Source organism: Opisthocomus hoazin, chromosome 1 (genome assembly GCF_030867145.1).
Source record: "Opisthocomus hoazin isolate bOpiHoa1 chromosome 1, bOpiHoa1.hap1, whole genome shotgun sequence".
NCBI classification, from domain to species: Eukaryota; Metazoa; Chordata; class Aves; order Opisthocomiformes; family Opisthocomidae; genus Opisthocomus; species Opisthocomus hoazin.
Genome location: NC_134414.1, coordinates 9,794,506 through 9,809,850, shown reverse-complemented (window position 1 = coordinate 9,809,850; position 15,345 = coordinate 9,794,506). Strand labels below are relative to the sequence as shown.

General features: G+C 45.3%; 2 protein-coding genes across 3 annotated transcripts in view; one reads left to right on the top strand and one right to left on the bottom strand.

Annotated features, from left to right (window-relative positions):
• The window catches only part of CCDC83 (coiled-coil domain containing 83), a 101,031-nt gene that overhangs the window by 30,464 nt on the left and 55,222 nt on the right, over positions 1–15,345 (top strand). The gene's annotated exons all lie outside the window — the stretch shown is intronic.
• Positions 1–15,345, bottom strand: part of SYTL2 (synaptotagmin like 2) — a 65,067-nt gene that overhangs the window by 27,877 nt on the left and 21,845 nt on the right. Inside the window, exons 3-4 of the mRNA XM_075416564.1 lie at positions 4,165–4,313; positions 1,144–1,276 (exon numbers count right to left, since the gene is read on the bottom strand). Of these exons, the coding sequence (XP_075272679.1) occupies positions 1,144–1,276; positions 4,165–4,313 (282 nt within the window). The remainder of the gene's footprint in view (positions 1–1,143; positions 1,277–4,164; positions 4,314–15,345) is intronic.

Here is a 15,345-nt window from a genome sequence, read left to right as displayed (position 1 = left end):
GCAATGTAATACAAAATCCTCTGTAGTTCTGCTTATCATCCATCTTTCCTGCAACAACTACAGCCACTGCGGCATACCTAAGCCGACCATCCTGCCCTTACTCTGAATGGAAGCCTCTCCCTTCCAGAAAGGCATTTATCTTTGTTGGTAGAATCTGACTTATTTTCTGCAATCATCTGAAGATCCTCCTGAAATACATTTGGTCTGCTTAAAAAAAGTCTCAGAGGTCTTAAACTGTGCTCCCAAAAATCTGGAAAATTCTAAAGAGCAATTTCTCAGTCTCTGATTCTTTGTATCATCGAAGTTTAAAATTCTGAATCAACAGTCTGGTCTCCCTGAGTGACTGCATGAAGAGACGCAGAGGTTATTGTCCGTCTATAACTACAGAGGACTCATTGTGGCCAGCCACTCTAACCAGAAATTCCTGGTCTCACTTCTGGGAACCAGACTACGTTGTGATACAAGAACGTGTGTGCCACCATTCTACACACCACTGACAACTTTTTTCCTTCAAGAGGTACGCCAAAAATTGTTCTGCATTCAAATGCACAACAATTAACAATGAACAACTACGCGAACAGGCTGAGAGAGTTGGGGCTGTTCAGCCTGGAGAAGAGAAGGCTGCGGGGTGACCTTTTAGCAGCCTGCCAGTACCTGAAGGGGCCTACAGGAAGGATGGAGAGGGACTTTTCACAAGGGTGCGTAGTGATAGGACAAGGGGGAACAGCTGTAAGCTAAAAAAGGGCAGATTTAGATTAGATATTTGGAAGAAATTCTTCACCATGAGGGTGGTGAAACACTGGTCCCGGTTGCCCAGAGAAGCTGTGGCTGCCCCCTCCTTGGAAGCGTTCAAGGCCAGGCTGGATGGAGCTCTGAGCAACCTGGTCTGGTGGAAGATGTCCCTGTCCATGGCAGAGGGGGTTGGAACCAGATGATCTTTAAAGTCCCTTCCAACCCTTACCATTCTATAATTCTATGATTTGTCAGCCTTTCACATGCATGGATTCCTTGGACAATTCTGAGGAAACATTCGGTGATCTTTGAAATAAGAGGAAAGTACAATATTTTGGATGGAACTCAGAGCTCACGAGTTTCACCAGTCCTGATGTGTACATACCAACTGTGATTAAACAGACAGCTTACCTTGAATGAGATTTCAGCCGTTCTTCTTGATGTTCCACAATTCCATGTAGTTCTGGTGGCACAAAGACTTCTTTATTAACATTGCTCACCCAGCTGTTCTTTGCTTTGTTTGATTTGCTCTGACTCACTTCAGCTAAAACATGAAACAAGAATGTTGTCTCCCATATGTTCATAGAGGATTTCTTCAGAAGCAAATACAAGTATTTGCATTCAGTCCTACAGCCATTGCAAAAGTCCACTACACTTGAACTGTGTACAGAAGCCTGTCTGGTGCCTTCTGAAGAATAATTTTTTTATTGCTGCTAGAAACATCACATACTGCTTTGAATACTTCACTCTACTACTCCAGGTACATCTGCTTTAGACCTTAAAGTGATCCTAAATGGAGAAGTTTTCTACAACAACTCTGGCAGAGACTGTTCTTGCAGCTAAATAAACACTGAAAATTCAACCTTGGTGTCCTGAGGAAACCAAAACAATTAAACCATAGGAAACTGAAAGTATGCTGAAGTTCAGTTAATCAAGTAAATTATTCACTTCCTACAACAGTCAACTAGACATTGGTCATAATGGTCGTTTAAGCAGGTGGCTAACCCTTTATGGATAGAATTATAAGAAGTTAAGAAAGTATTAAAAAAAAAATCAACCAAACAAAATGTCCCTCCTCATTCAGCAAATGCTAATACATTTACATTTCTTTGGGGTGGGACAGAATCCTATTCTGATAACCCCTTTCAGAGTCAGAACATTAATTTGCATTATTTCCTTTACTGCTTCTGTTACTTGAACAGTTTAGAAATGAAGAGTATCTTTGTGTGCAAAAATAAGCAAGACTTATTCTCGCTTTTGCTATCCATACCTGCAAGTAAAAATATCTTGCCAACTAGTCATTGAAACCAAGCAATTGCACATAGTTCTGAATGTACGAGTACACCCCCTTCTTCAAGTAAAGACTGTGATAATTAACCTTCCTTTAAGATAATATGGCTTTAAGAACCCTCCTTTAAGCTATAAGCTACTGTAAAAGTTAGCTGGAATTTTACAACTGATTTTCATAACCTTCAAGTCCAAAACCAGCCGAAACCACAAACATGCCGCACTAACCACCTGTGAACTTCTACATTCTTTTCTGTTTCAGGCCTTTTCTTATTAACTTAAAATCCCAAAACCACCACACAGTAACCTCGAATTGACTGAACTGCCATTATCCAAACTGATCTCTGGGAATATGGAAATTGAGAAGGTGTCACATTGCAGGATCGGACACAGCAAAACAAGGCTAAGTTGTAGTTACAAAACCTACAGAAAGTAGCAAACTTGGAACACTAGCATACAGAAAAATCCCTTAACAGAACTCAAAACCATTAAGATTACAAATTTCGGTACAATCTGATGAGAATAGTAAGAGTCGTACCCTTCTGAGTCAAAAGGATTTAGCAGAACCAGAGGAGGATAAGAGGGCATGGGGGTCAATTTCTCCAAGAAATAAAAAAATCCCTTTCTGTACAAAGAATGACAAAATAGACCAGGACTCCTCAAATTAGAAAGTCAGATGGTTAGAGATTTATAACAGAAGTCTATAAAATCCTGTATAGTATATTATAGATTTTTTTTTGCGATTATAGATTGACTTTCTCTCCCAGGGATAATGTTAATGGTGATCAGCTCAAACACAAAAGGAAACGGTCACTTCTTACAGGCAAAACTTTCATTTTAAAATGCCTCAAGACAGGACATGTTACAGAGGCATGGCTTAAAAGAACTTCTTGAACAAATCCACAGGGAAAATCCAATCTAGAAATACCTCCTCTATTTCAAGAGTCTGAGGGCTGGTCCTGGCCTTGGAGCCTACCCATGCTGCCGGGCACTCTCCGAGGCAGGGTGCTGGAGAGACAAGCTTCTGGTCTGGTCCAGTAGAGCAGTTCTTACGTTCTACTCTTCTGTTTTGTTTCTCTCCAGATAAAACACTGTATTTACTTCTGATGTTAAACACAGTGCACTATCTTCCCACATTCTGATTTTTTAAAATAAAAGTTTCAGAATGTATTTGTTGTCAAGCACGCACCAAGCTTGTCAACATTACTCAATTTACACTAGGACAAGGGGTAATGGCTTTAAACTGAAAGAGGGTGGATTTAGATTAGACAAAGAAATTCTTTACTCTGAGGGTGGCAAGGCCCTGGCCCAGGTTGCCCAGAGAAGCTGTGGCTGCCCCCTCCCTGGCAGTGTTCAAGGCCAGGTTGGACAGGGCGTTGAACACCCTGGTCTCGTGGTAGGTGTCCCTGCCTGTGGCAGGGGGTTGGAACTGGATGATCTACAAGGTCCCTTCCAACCCAAACCATTCTATGATATGACATACTACTACCTATCTGTCCTACTCAATGTCTGCAACTTATCTGGCACATGAACACAGGTGGTTTTAACAAATGTTTCTAACAGACCATTTGAATGCTCCCACCAGTCCCCACATCATGGTGGGTGCCCTCAAAAGTAATGCGGACACAGGATGCCAGTTCTAGCTGCCAGAGCTCCCAACACATATTTCAGTAGGTATAACCACTAGCTGTAGCTCATGGTGCCTATCATTTCAAATCAACTTGAAGTACCTTTGGCCTCCTTAAGAATAACAAAATAAATTAAGCCTCAGAGTGAGCACCCAAAATTTTGGAAAACCATACTAAAGAGCAATTTCCTCAATCTCTGACTCTTTGCACATTCCAGGATAGCGCACAGGACCAACAATGGAAATGAGAATGCAGTCCAGGAGTGCAGAGGGCTTTTAGTCCTACACAAACATAAGTCAGTCCCTCTCGTTAGCAGTCATCACACAGAATCCTCTCTTTAATGCACAGCATTGGGGGAGAGCAAAGCTTTCTCTGTAAACTACATGGCAAATCTCTTTTGCATCACTTTCTGCCTGTAGAGATATTAATATTAATTCTTGTATTTCACAGAAAACAGTGTGAGGTTAGCTAAGTAAGAGCCACCCTTTCCAAAATAAAATATAAACTCAGTGCTTACCAACAGTGGCAGGCTTCCGTCGCATGGAAGCTCTAATAATATCTGCTCCATGTATCTTATCTCTGTGCCTCTTCGACTTTGCTTCATAAAACCACTGCCCACTCATATTCTTTAGCTGAACATCATCTTTGACTTTTTCTGGTAAAAGCCTGGGGAGGGAAAAAAAAAAAACAATAATGAGATACACACAATGTACTTAACTGTGTAGAAATCTCCCGTAACTGCACATCTTTACTTCCTGCCTCCAAATGCCAGTTCTCCAAGGTTAACACTGAGATAAGCTAGCAGGGCAGCATAAGAAGTCTGCACCAAAATTAAGTTCACGGTTGTTTTGAGGCTCAGAAGATGTCTTTTCAGGCTGTCCATATGGCACTACTTGTACACACACATTCCATAAGTGCACTGGAAAGATGATGCCATTTTTTCCACAGGTTACACAAAAAATCCTTACATGAATACAATGAGTTAAAGGAAGACAGCATCACATGGAAGAAACAACGAAATAAGTTTGTGCACTTTATTAATCTACATGTATCCATCACATGAACTGCAGCCATTTTAAATACTGTGAAGCAAATTTTTCATAATCTAATTTCAAGCTTCAGGGTCACCCTGCTTTTATGAAGCATACCTTAACAGAAGAAAGAGTTAGTGTGTGCAATTTGTGAGGTTGTTTTCCTTCCTCGTTAGGCATATAACACATTAGGCATATGCTTATACATGGCCTGGAGACTAACCTGCAGACCAGGAAAGTTACTACACAGATTTAGAGAGCACTTAACAAAAGTCAAGTCAGGCTTCATCTGCCTTCTCCATGTATGTCCTTTCCTTCAGGAAACAAGCTAACAATGGAGCCCAAGGGAGAAATCAAGACAAATCAAGTTACTTAGACACTTTAAGGCCAAACACAGTCCACGTTGCTGTGGGATAGTGATATCTTCCACAGCTCTGATGGCCAGTTATAGAATGGTTTGGGTTGGAAAGGACTTTCAAAGGTCATCTAGTCCAACCCAAAGCAGTTTAGAAGGAACTTCTAGTGCAATCAAGCAGCTACGATGACAGTCCTTTTATTATAGGTTGTAGATTTGATTGTCAAGTACAGACAACCACTTGCAGCATAGACAGGACACTGAGCCAGTCCCACCCTCACACTAAGACAGGCCATTCTCACCTATCACTCAACCTCTCCATCTTTGTACAGCCAGAATTGAAAAGGCTTATTTGCATGCATCAGCTATATTAGAATTTGAATACCTAAACTTCTTTTTGAAAGTACTGTCAACAGTCAGTCTCTCCCAGGTGCATAAACAACTTCTGTCTTGAATCAGCTACACACAGTTGAGGCTGCCAGGAGCTGAGGTCACCACTGGCATTTTTAATGCCAAGATTCAACAGTCCGTAGCATTATTGGGCCATTTAATTTTGGCCCTCTCTTGCTTATAACTCTGTGCTTCTCTAAGAGCCAAAATACACATTTCTCTCATGCTGCAGGTCTTCCAAGTTGAAGCATCAACAGAGCAGTAGCTTCCCTCTGTCCTCAAGCAAATATATTACTCAGCTATGAGCCAGCTCCTCATTACTCAGCCAGCTTATGAATACAGCCAGCAGGAACAGTGGAAATGTGGCACGCAAGAACTTTTTACACAGATGATTGCTTCCCCCTTTCACATTCTTTCCCATGCATTATTTGCCTTCTCAGAACAGATGTCCTTAGGCCTAGGGACTGCCTTTTCAGCTGTCTGCACAGGCTGCAGAGCAGCAGAGCTCTGACCCCAGCTAGTGCTTCAGGGCAGCAAGACAACACATGCCGAGGGAAGTTCTCTAGCGGGAAGGTACTGAGTCACTGGACAAGTATCCAGTGCCCTCATCCTGTCTGACTGAACTCTTTTACCCCAAACACTGCTCACTCCTTTCCCCTTTGTATTCAACCAGTGAAACTAAGGCGCGGTAGGAGACCTTTACCAGTCAGCTCGGACCAATAAATCACTGCAGAAGTGGACAATATCCCAGGCCTCTCAGCTGTGCCAGCCTACTCACTCGCTTGTTGTATCCTCAGATCTGCGGTCGATTAACATAACACAAACAGGACAGAGGCATGGATTTGTCATGGCCCTAGACTCTCGTTAAATGTCACCCATGGCCAACGCCGCTGTCATTTTGGTTGAAAGTGAAGGTCACCTTGCTCCCATCCCTCCTTGCTGCCTATGGAAGTTAGCATACCTTAACTCCACCAGCTCAACAGATCTTCTAGACTCTGGGAGATAATTATGCTTGCTAATAAAGGTATAAACGTGCTCTCAGTTTCCCCAGTAATTCCTTTACAAATGACTCGTCCGGACCATAGGGCTTGTACAGTCAGAAGTGACAGAAGGTGACAGAAGCTGACTTACAAACCACTTCTTATGCATTCTTTTCTCACCTTGATAGCACCTGACCTTTGTTAGGTTGGCTTACACAACTCTTCAAGAGAAGTATTTAGCCTCTCAGTCCCATCTTTTGAGGAGCTAAGAGCAACAGAAATACTACAGCTCTTCCCAGGCATTCCCCAGCCACAAATAAGCAGATTTCCATTACCAGAAAGACAATTAGTTCTAAGTCTTGGTAAGGAAAAAAGCTTTTAAGAAGCCTGTCTTCACCAATGCATCATACACTTGTTGCAAAAATAGCTGCTGAGGTTACAAATGGGAATTTTTACAATGCTGCTCAAATTGGTCAGGCATTGGAACAGGCTGCCCAGGGAAGTGGTGGAGTCACCATCCCTGGAGGTGTTCAAAAAACATGTAGATGTGGCACTTCAGGACATGGTTTAGCAGTCATGGTGGTGTTGGGGTGATGGTTGGACCTGACGATCTTAGAGGTCTTTTCCAACCTACAATTCTATGATTCCATGATTCTTAAGCTCTGCTACAAGCAGACCTCAGCAGTAATATCAAACTGCTTGCCCTTTGTGGGTCTCTTTGACTGGTAGGCATTAGATTTAAAGTGGTTTACATTGAATGGAATAGTGGAGAAAATCAGGCTACAGCTGTGGTTTTCCACTGCGATGTACGCCTCCCTGCACACCACAACAGGATTAGAAGCCAACAGTTGATTCTACACCAGCTCCCCAGTCAACAGAAAGGCTAACCACGTTGTCATTACATTATTTTCCTCTTGGTGACTAAAAACCTAGTAGGCATCCAGATTAAAGATTCAGATTGCAGGCTCAGTTGCCAAGTTTGCAATTAGGAGAAAACGCAATAATGGCTTTACATATGATGTAAGCATGTATTCTTGAGTCCCTTGGTGGTTAGAAAGCTGTTAGCCTATGTTGCAGTTTTCAGAGTGAAACAGCCTAAAATTATAATAAAGCTAGCACCCGTTTCTTCTATAGGAATACTAAACTCAAGAAAATGAAGGTACATAGTTAAAAGGAATTCACTCTAAAATCCTCTTGTAAAATAAGCCTGAGTTCCCCCATTACTTCATACAATTTTTCCCGCTATGCCTAGGTGAAACATTTTTGATGGCAAGATGACAAATTTTTCATCCCATTACGGCATTAAGTAGATGCTGAATTACATTGAATGGACATACGAAGCAACTGCCCGGCACTCTGCAGGCAAACAGAAAATCTACAGATGTACTAACTGGGTTGTTTCTCCCCACCTGCAGAACATCTGATAGTGGGCTAAATCACATGGTACCACTGCAAGGCAGGAAATCTGCTCCGATACAATCAGTCCCTGCCAACCTTCCTGTCAGCAAGCGCAGAACGGTTTATCTCATGCTTTGCAGAGGTCTAACAGCTCATTGCATGTTAGGGCAAAGTGATAATGACTGCTGTTTCGTCTTTTGAAACAACAGTATCTAGCAGTACATACCTGTATCTAAAGCTGTTCAGCTGCACCTCCTCAGTGTGTCTCAGTTCCTTCCCCTGTACTCCCCTTGTTCATAGGCCATACTACAAGCCACCACAGAATTCGCAAGATGTGACAACTGACATCTTAACTTCTTTTATTGCCTTATTCCTCAACTGAGAGCTTAAACTGAGCTTTTTGGACAGGGGAGTCTGTGTGGTGCTGGCACGTTCTAGAATTTCTTATGACAAAGTAAATAGCTTTTAAATTTGGGTCTACGTTTGGCTTAAAGATACAGAATAATTAGTGTCTAGCATCCCCTATTCCAAACATATGGAAAAAGCACCCCAGTGACTGGTGGCAAAATAAAGGCTTTTTAAGGTCTGATACCATCACCTTATCTACAAACTTACTTCCAAAACATCCCTCCTGCAAATGAAATACCAAATGAGTAGAGAAGGTGGAAGGAGAGATACTTAGGATGAATTTATCCCCAATTCTATTTGCTGCAAGCATAACAAAGCCCAAACCAAAAAAAAAAAATGGCGACAAAGAGTTTAGGTTCTGCGTCACCTTCCAAACACTGACAAGCTAATCTTTTTGTAGTATCACTCATGCAAGAACAAAAGTAAAAGCATATTAGACCAGGCAGTATCAGTGTCAGACTTGCTGATTAGATTTTGGGGTGGTTTTTTTTCTTTTTTTTTGAGAATAGAAAACAGCCATAAAAAATTTACAAGGCAAAAAGGAGTTTGCTTTGTAAGGGAATGTTTAAACATTCCACTTCGCATGAGCATGCCTCTTTAGTCTGCACATACCTAGATAAGGTGGAGCAAAAAAGTCTGTTCTGGCATTTGTTAGAGAACCACACCCAAAGTATTTATAATGGGCAGTCCTGAGCTAGGAATATTGATTATTCCTTTTGCATGGTAGCTGCACACATGTGACTCAAAAAAATCAGTTACCATTTGACATTAGTTTATTGCTTAAACAATCATTTTAAACTGGGTGAGTGCTATACTGGGAAGCATAAAGCAAACCAGTGGGGTTATGCAACATTTCACCATCCTTGTCATCACGATGCCTCATTAGCAACACCTCTTGTGTTCTTGCCTTTGGAGTCTCTTTGGAGAGTGAAGTTCTGGATAGGTAGAAATAGGTGGAGACATGAGAAAAAGGCAGTGTCATTCTGTCTGTAGTCATGCATGTTCTTCCATTTTATGCCTGTTCAGAATTCTGGGTGTGTTAGGTCTACTAACTATACCCTGATGAATTAATCTCAGCTAGCATCTTGCTTTTAGATCCTTGGAGAACTAACTCGGCTGTACTCAGCACAAGTCTTGATGACTAACAAGACAAACTGACATTTGTTCTGAAGTCAGAAGGGACGACAGACACATCCGGACCTGGAGCATTAGAATGAGTTTCAACTGACTTCTCACACCTACAAGCATGTTTTCGGAGAGGAAGTTGCTAAAGCAGGTAGCTCTGTTGCTCATTGAAATACAGTCTCCACCAGAATCTGGAATGAAAATTATGATCCCAACTTCTGTGCAGATCAAGTGTCTGTGGAAGACACTGACCAGATTAGCCCTGCTACACATCCCTTCTCTCCAAGGAGATGGCCACAGACTAGCATGTTGTCTCCATATTTCATTTACACCATAAATACATTCTGTACTGAAGACGAAGTCCTTCATTCTGATACCCTTTTCAACTACGTCACCTGCAGTTAGCACTCAGACTTACTCTCCTATTAGTAGTTGCACTGTCAAGTTTGAAGCAAGCTTCATTTTGCAAGTAATACGTTATAAATCATGTCGTTAGATATTCCCTAGGCAGACACACAGAATATGTAAATTTGTTTAGGGATTTCCTACTATATGGAAGCTTAACTTTACTCCATTCGGGAAACTTGTACCAAGACTGCTGAGGTTACAGAGCATAGGAGCTAGAAGTCTTTCAAGGTCTGCCAGCCTTCACAGTTTCTATTAGCTTCCACTTCTTCCATTTCCAGAACAGCCTTCCACTGTTTAGTTCATGTGCTTGTTTTAAAGGATTTGCACAGTGGCTCGCCAGTGGCCTCCCCTCCCTCTTCATACACAACCCAAGTAAACCTGCCATGGAAACAACCAACCAACAAAACCTTCACAGCGAAGGAACAGCTATCCTGTGAGAGTCACAGAATCACAGAATCAAACAATAGTAGGGGTTGGAAGGGACCTCTGTGGGTCATCTAGTCCAACCCCCCTGCCGAAGCAGGGTCACCTACAGCAGGCTGCACAGGACCCCGTCCAGGCGGGTCTTGAATATCTCCAGAGAAGGAGACTCCACAACCTCCCTGGGCAGCCTGTTCCAGTGCTCCGTCACCCTCAGAGGGAAGAAGTTCTTCCTCATGTTCAGACGGAACTTCCTGTGCCTCAGTTTGTGCCCATTGCCCCTTGTCCTGTCACTGGGCACCACTGAAAAGAGCTTGTCCCCATCCTCCTGACACCCACCCTTCAGATATTTGTAGGCATTTATAAGATCCCCTCGCAGCCTTCTCTTCTCCAGGCTGAACAAGCCCAGCTCCGTCAGCCTCTCCTCGTAGGGGAGATGCTCCAGTCCCCTCACCATCCTTGTAGCCCTCTGCTGGACTCTCTCCAGTAGCTCTTCATCCTTCTTGAACTGGGGAGCCCAGAACTGGACACAGTACTCCAGATGAGGCCTCACCGGGGCAGTGTAGAGGGGAAGGAGAACCTCCCTCCTTCTGCTAGCCACACTCTTCTTGATGCACCCCAGGATCCCATTGGCCTTCTTGGCAGCCAGGGCACACTGCTGGCTCATGGTTAACCTGTCATCCACCAGGACACCCAGGTCCCTCTCCGCAGAGCTGCTCTCCAGCAGGTCCACCCCAAGCCTGTACTGGTGCATGAGGTTGTTCCTCCCCAGGTGCAGGACCCTGCACTTGCCTTTGTTGAACCTCATCAGGTTCCTCTCTGCCCAGCTTTCCAGCCTATCCAGGTCACGCTGAATGGCAGCACAGCCTTCCGGTGTATCTACCACACCTCCCAGTTTGGTGTCGTCAGCAAACTTGCTGAGGGTACATTCTAACTCTTCATCCAGGTCGTTGATGAAGAAGTTAAACAAGACTGGGCCCAGTACTGACCCCTGGGGGACACCACTTGTCACCAGCCTCCAACTAGACTCAGTGCCGCTGATGACAACCCTCTGAGTTCTGCCATTCAGCCAGTTCTCTATCTACTTCACCGACCACCTTCACTATTAGAGTCAGCCTGGACAACTGTACAGGATGACCTGAATCTGGGGAGGAGAGTTTGCTACAAAGTACATGTGTTTGCTCATGGGTTCTGCTCAAACACAGTGTTCCCAGTACTTCATAGGCTTTAAAAAAATAGGTGTATAAAGCATAAAAAAGCCCTGGTCAGATGATATCCCACAGGACACATACAAGCAACTGTTAAGTGAGCAGAACAGACTGCATCATAGCTTTCTTCACACTACCAGCAAGGACATCTCCATGAAATTGATGCTGTGATAAAGAACAGGTTGCATTTTTGGATTTCAGGTGAGCTACAAATCAAGACTAATCTACCCTGAAAACAAAAGCTTCAGTTTGGCACCAACAATACAACACAATCCCAGGTACAAACATGTGATAGATCTTACCAAGAGTTTTTGTGCTGCAGGGAAAACCACACTTCACAGAATCATAGAATGGTTTGGGTCGGAAGGGACCTTACAGATCATCCAGTTCCAACCCCCCTGCCATGGGCAGGGACACCTTCCACCAGACCAAGGTGCTCAAAACCCCATACAACCTGGCCTTGAACACTTCCAGGGAGGGAGCAGCCATAGCTTCTATGGGCAACCGGGACCAGTGCCTCACTACCCCCACAATAAAGAACTTCTTTCTAATATCGAATCTGAATCTCCCCTCTTTCAGTTTAAAGCCATTACCCCTTGTCCTATCACTAAACACCCTTGTGAAAAGTCCCCCTCCAGCCTTCTTGTAGGCCCCTTCAGGTACTGGAAGGCTGCTAGAAGGTCTGCCCACAGCCTTCTCTTCTCCAGGCTGAACAGCCCCAACTCTCCCAGCCTTTCCTCATGGCAGAGGTGCTCCAGCCCTCAGATCACTGCTGTGGCCTCCTCTGGCCCCGCTCCAACAGCTCTAGGTCTGTCCTATGCTGAGGGCTCCAGAGCTGGACGCAGGACTCCTGGTGGTGTCTCAGCAGAGCTGAACAAAGGGGTAGAATCCCCTCCCTCGCCCTGCTGGCCAGGCTGCTGGGGATGCAGCCCAGGACACAGCAGGCCTTCTGGGCTGCCAGCGCACACTACTGGGTCACGCTGAGCTTCTCATCAACCAGCACCCCCAGGTCCTGCTCTTCAGGGCTGCTTTCAATCTGTTCTCAGCCCAGCCTGTATTTCTGTTTGGGATTGCCCCGACCGAGGTGCAGGACCTTGCAATTGGCTTTGCTGAACTTCATGAAGTTCACACATGCCCACCTCCAGCCTGTCCAGGTCCTTCTGGATGGCAACTCTTCCCTCCAGTGTGCCAACTGCACCACACAGCTTGGTGTCCTCAGGAAACTTGCTGAGGGTGCACTCAATCTCACTGTCCATGTCACCAACAAAGATGTTAAACAGCAGCAGTCCCAGTACTAACCCCTGAGGAACACCACTCATCACAGCATCAGTCCCAGTACTAACCCCTGAGGAACACCACTCATCACTGCACTCCATACTTACTGAGGAGTACTCAATCTAGAGGTTAAAAAGCCTTATTAGTATCCACTTTTTCCCTTAAGCACACTCCTTTACTATACAAAATGAGCTCCATCCTTTCTGTTTCACTAGCTGTTCCAAGGAAGCATCACTCAGTCAAAGAAATCGAGCAAAGGAGGCAGGAGACCTGCATGGTTAAACAAGGAACTTCTAGGGGAGATCGGGTGGAAGAGAAAGGTCCATGGAATGTGGAAAGAGGGGCAGGCCACTTGGGAAGAGTACAGAAACGTAGTGAGAGCATGCAGGGATGCGACGAGGAAGGCCAAGGCTCACCTGGAATTGAAGCTGGCAAGGGATGTCAAAAACAACAAGAAGGGCTTCTTCAACTACATCAGCAGCAAAAGGAAGGCTAGGGACAACGTGGGGCCGCTGCTGAATGAGGCAGGTGTCCTGGTGACGGAGGATGCAGAGAAGGCAGAGCTACTGAATGCCTTCTTTGCTTCAGTCTTCAGTGCTAAGACTGGCCCTCAGGAATCCCAGGCCCCGGAGGTAAGAGAAGAAGCCTACAGAGAGGATGACTTTCCCTTGGTCGAGGAGGACTGTGTGAGGGATCGCTTAAGCGATCTGGATGTCCACAAATGCATGGGCCCCGATGGAATGCACCCACGAGTGCTGAGAGAGCTGGCGGATGTCATTGCTGAGCCACTCTCCATCATCTTTGAGAGGTCCTGGAGGACAGGAGAGGTGCCCGAGGACTGGAGAAAGGCCAATGTCACTCCAATCTTCAAAAAGGGCAAGAAGGAGGACCCAGGGAACTACAGGCCGGTTAGCCTCACCTCCATCCCGGGAAAGGTGATGGAGCAGCTTATCCTGGAGGCCATCATCAAGCAAGTGGAAGAAAAGAAGGTGATCAGGAGTAGTCAGCATGGATTCACCAAGGGGAAATCATGCCTGACCAATCTGATAGCTTTCTACGATTACATGACTGGCTGGGTAGATGAAGGGAGAGCCGTGGATGTTGTCTACCTCGACTTCAGCAAGGCTTTCGACACAGTCTCCCATAATATCCTCCTAGGGAAGCTCAGGAAGTATGGGCTAGATCAGTGTTCGGTGAAGTGGACTGAGAACTGGCTGAATGGCAGAACTCAGAGGGTTGTCATCAGTGGCGCTGAGTCTAGTTGGACGCTGGTGACAAGTGGTGTCCCTCAGGGGTCAGTACTGGGCCCAGTCTTGTTTAACTACTTCATCAACGACCTGGATGAAGAGTTAGAATGTACCCTCAGCAAGTTTGCTGATGACACCAAACTGGGAGGTGTGGTAGATACACCAGAAGGCTGTGCTGCCATTCAGCATAACCTGGACAGGCTGGAAAGTTGGGCAGAGAGGAACCTGATGAGGTTCAACAAAGGCAAATGCAGGGTCCTGCACCTGAGGAGGAACAACCCCATGCATCAATACAGGCTTGGGGTGGACCTGCTGGAGAGCAGCTCTGCTGAGAGGGACCTGGGTGTCCTGGTGGACGACAGGTTAACCATGAGCCAGCAGTGTGCCCTGGCTGCCAAGAAGGCCAATGGCATTCTGGGATGCATTAGGAGGAGTGTGGCCAGCAGGTCATGGGTGGTTCTCCTTCCCCTCTACTCTGCCCTAGTGAGGCCTCATCTGGAGTACTCTGTCCAGTTCTGGGCTCCCCAGTTCAAGAAAGATGAGGAGCTACTGGAGAGAGTCCAGTGGAGGGCTACAAGGATGGTGAGGGGACTGGAGCATCTCCCCTACGAGGAGAGGCTGACGGAGCTGGGCTTGTTTAGCCTGAAGAAGAGAAGGCTGCGAGGGGACCTAATATATGCTTACAAATATCTGAAGGGTGGGTGTCAGGAGGATGGGGTCAAGCTCTTTTCAGTGGTGCCCAGCGACAGGACAAGGGGCAACGGGCACAAACTGAAGCACAGGAAGTTCCGTCTGAACATGAGGAAGAACTTCTTCCCTCTGAGGGTGACGGAGCACTGGAAGAGGCTGCCCAGGGAGGTGGTGGAGTCTCCTTCTCTGGAGATATTCAAGACCCACCTGGACGAGGTCCTGTGCAGCCTGCTGTAGGTGACCCTGCTTCGGCAGGGGGGTTGGACTAGATGACCCCCAGAGGTCCCTTCCAACCCCTACCATTCTGTGATATAATCAATCTGTTACTAGTAAACAAGTTACCTTTTCTTCCCAGTATTGATTGCTATCAGGCCTGTTCCTAGTACAGCCCAATGCCATGTCTGTTACCAAGACCAGTCAGTAACATCTCTTCCTTAACCTCAGTTATCTCACTAGATTAAGATGAAAACAGTCCTGCTTTTCTTTCTGGCTCTTCACAAGGTAGGCTGACACCAAGGTAGTTCACTGTTGCTTTGGTCTGATGAACCTGGCAGAAATTATAGAAGCTGCAGAAAAGCTTTCTGGAGGATACACACCCCCTTATTTTTTTGTCTGTCCAGTGAGAAATGGAGACTTAGGCAAAAAAAGGAGTTTGCTTAGAATAGGGTGGGTTTGTTTTGGCTTTTTGGGGTGTTTTGTGTTTTTTTAAATATATCTCTGGAGAGCAACAACCAACATCTCCACCAAACCCAAAGTCATTCTT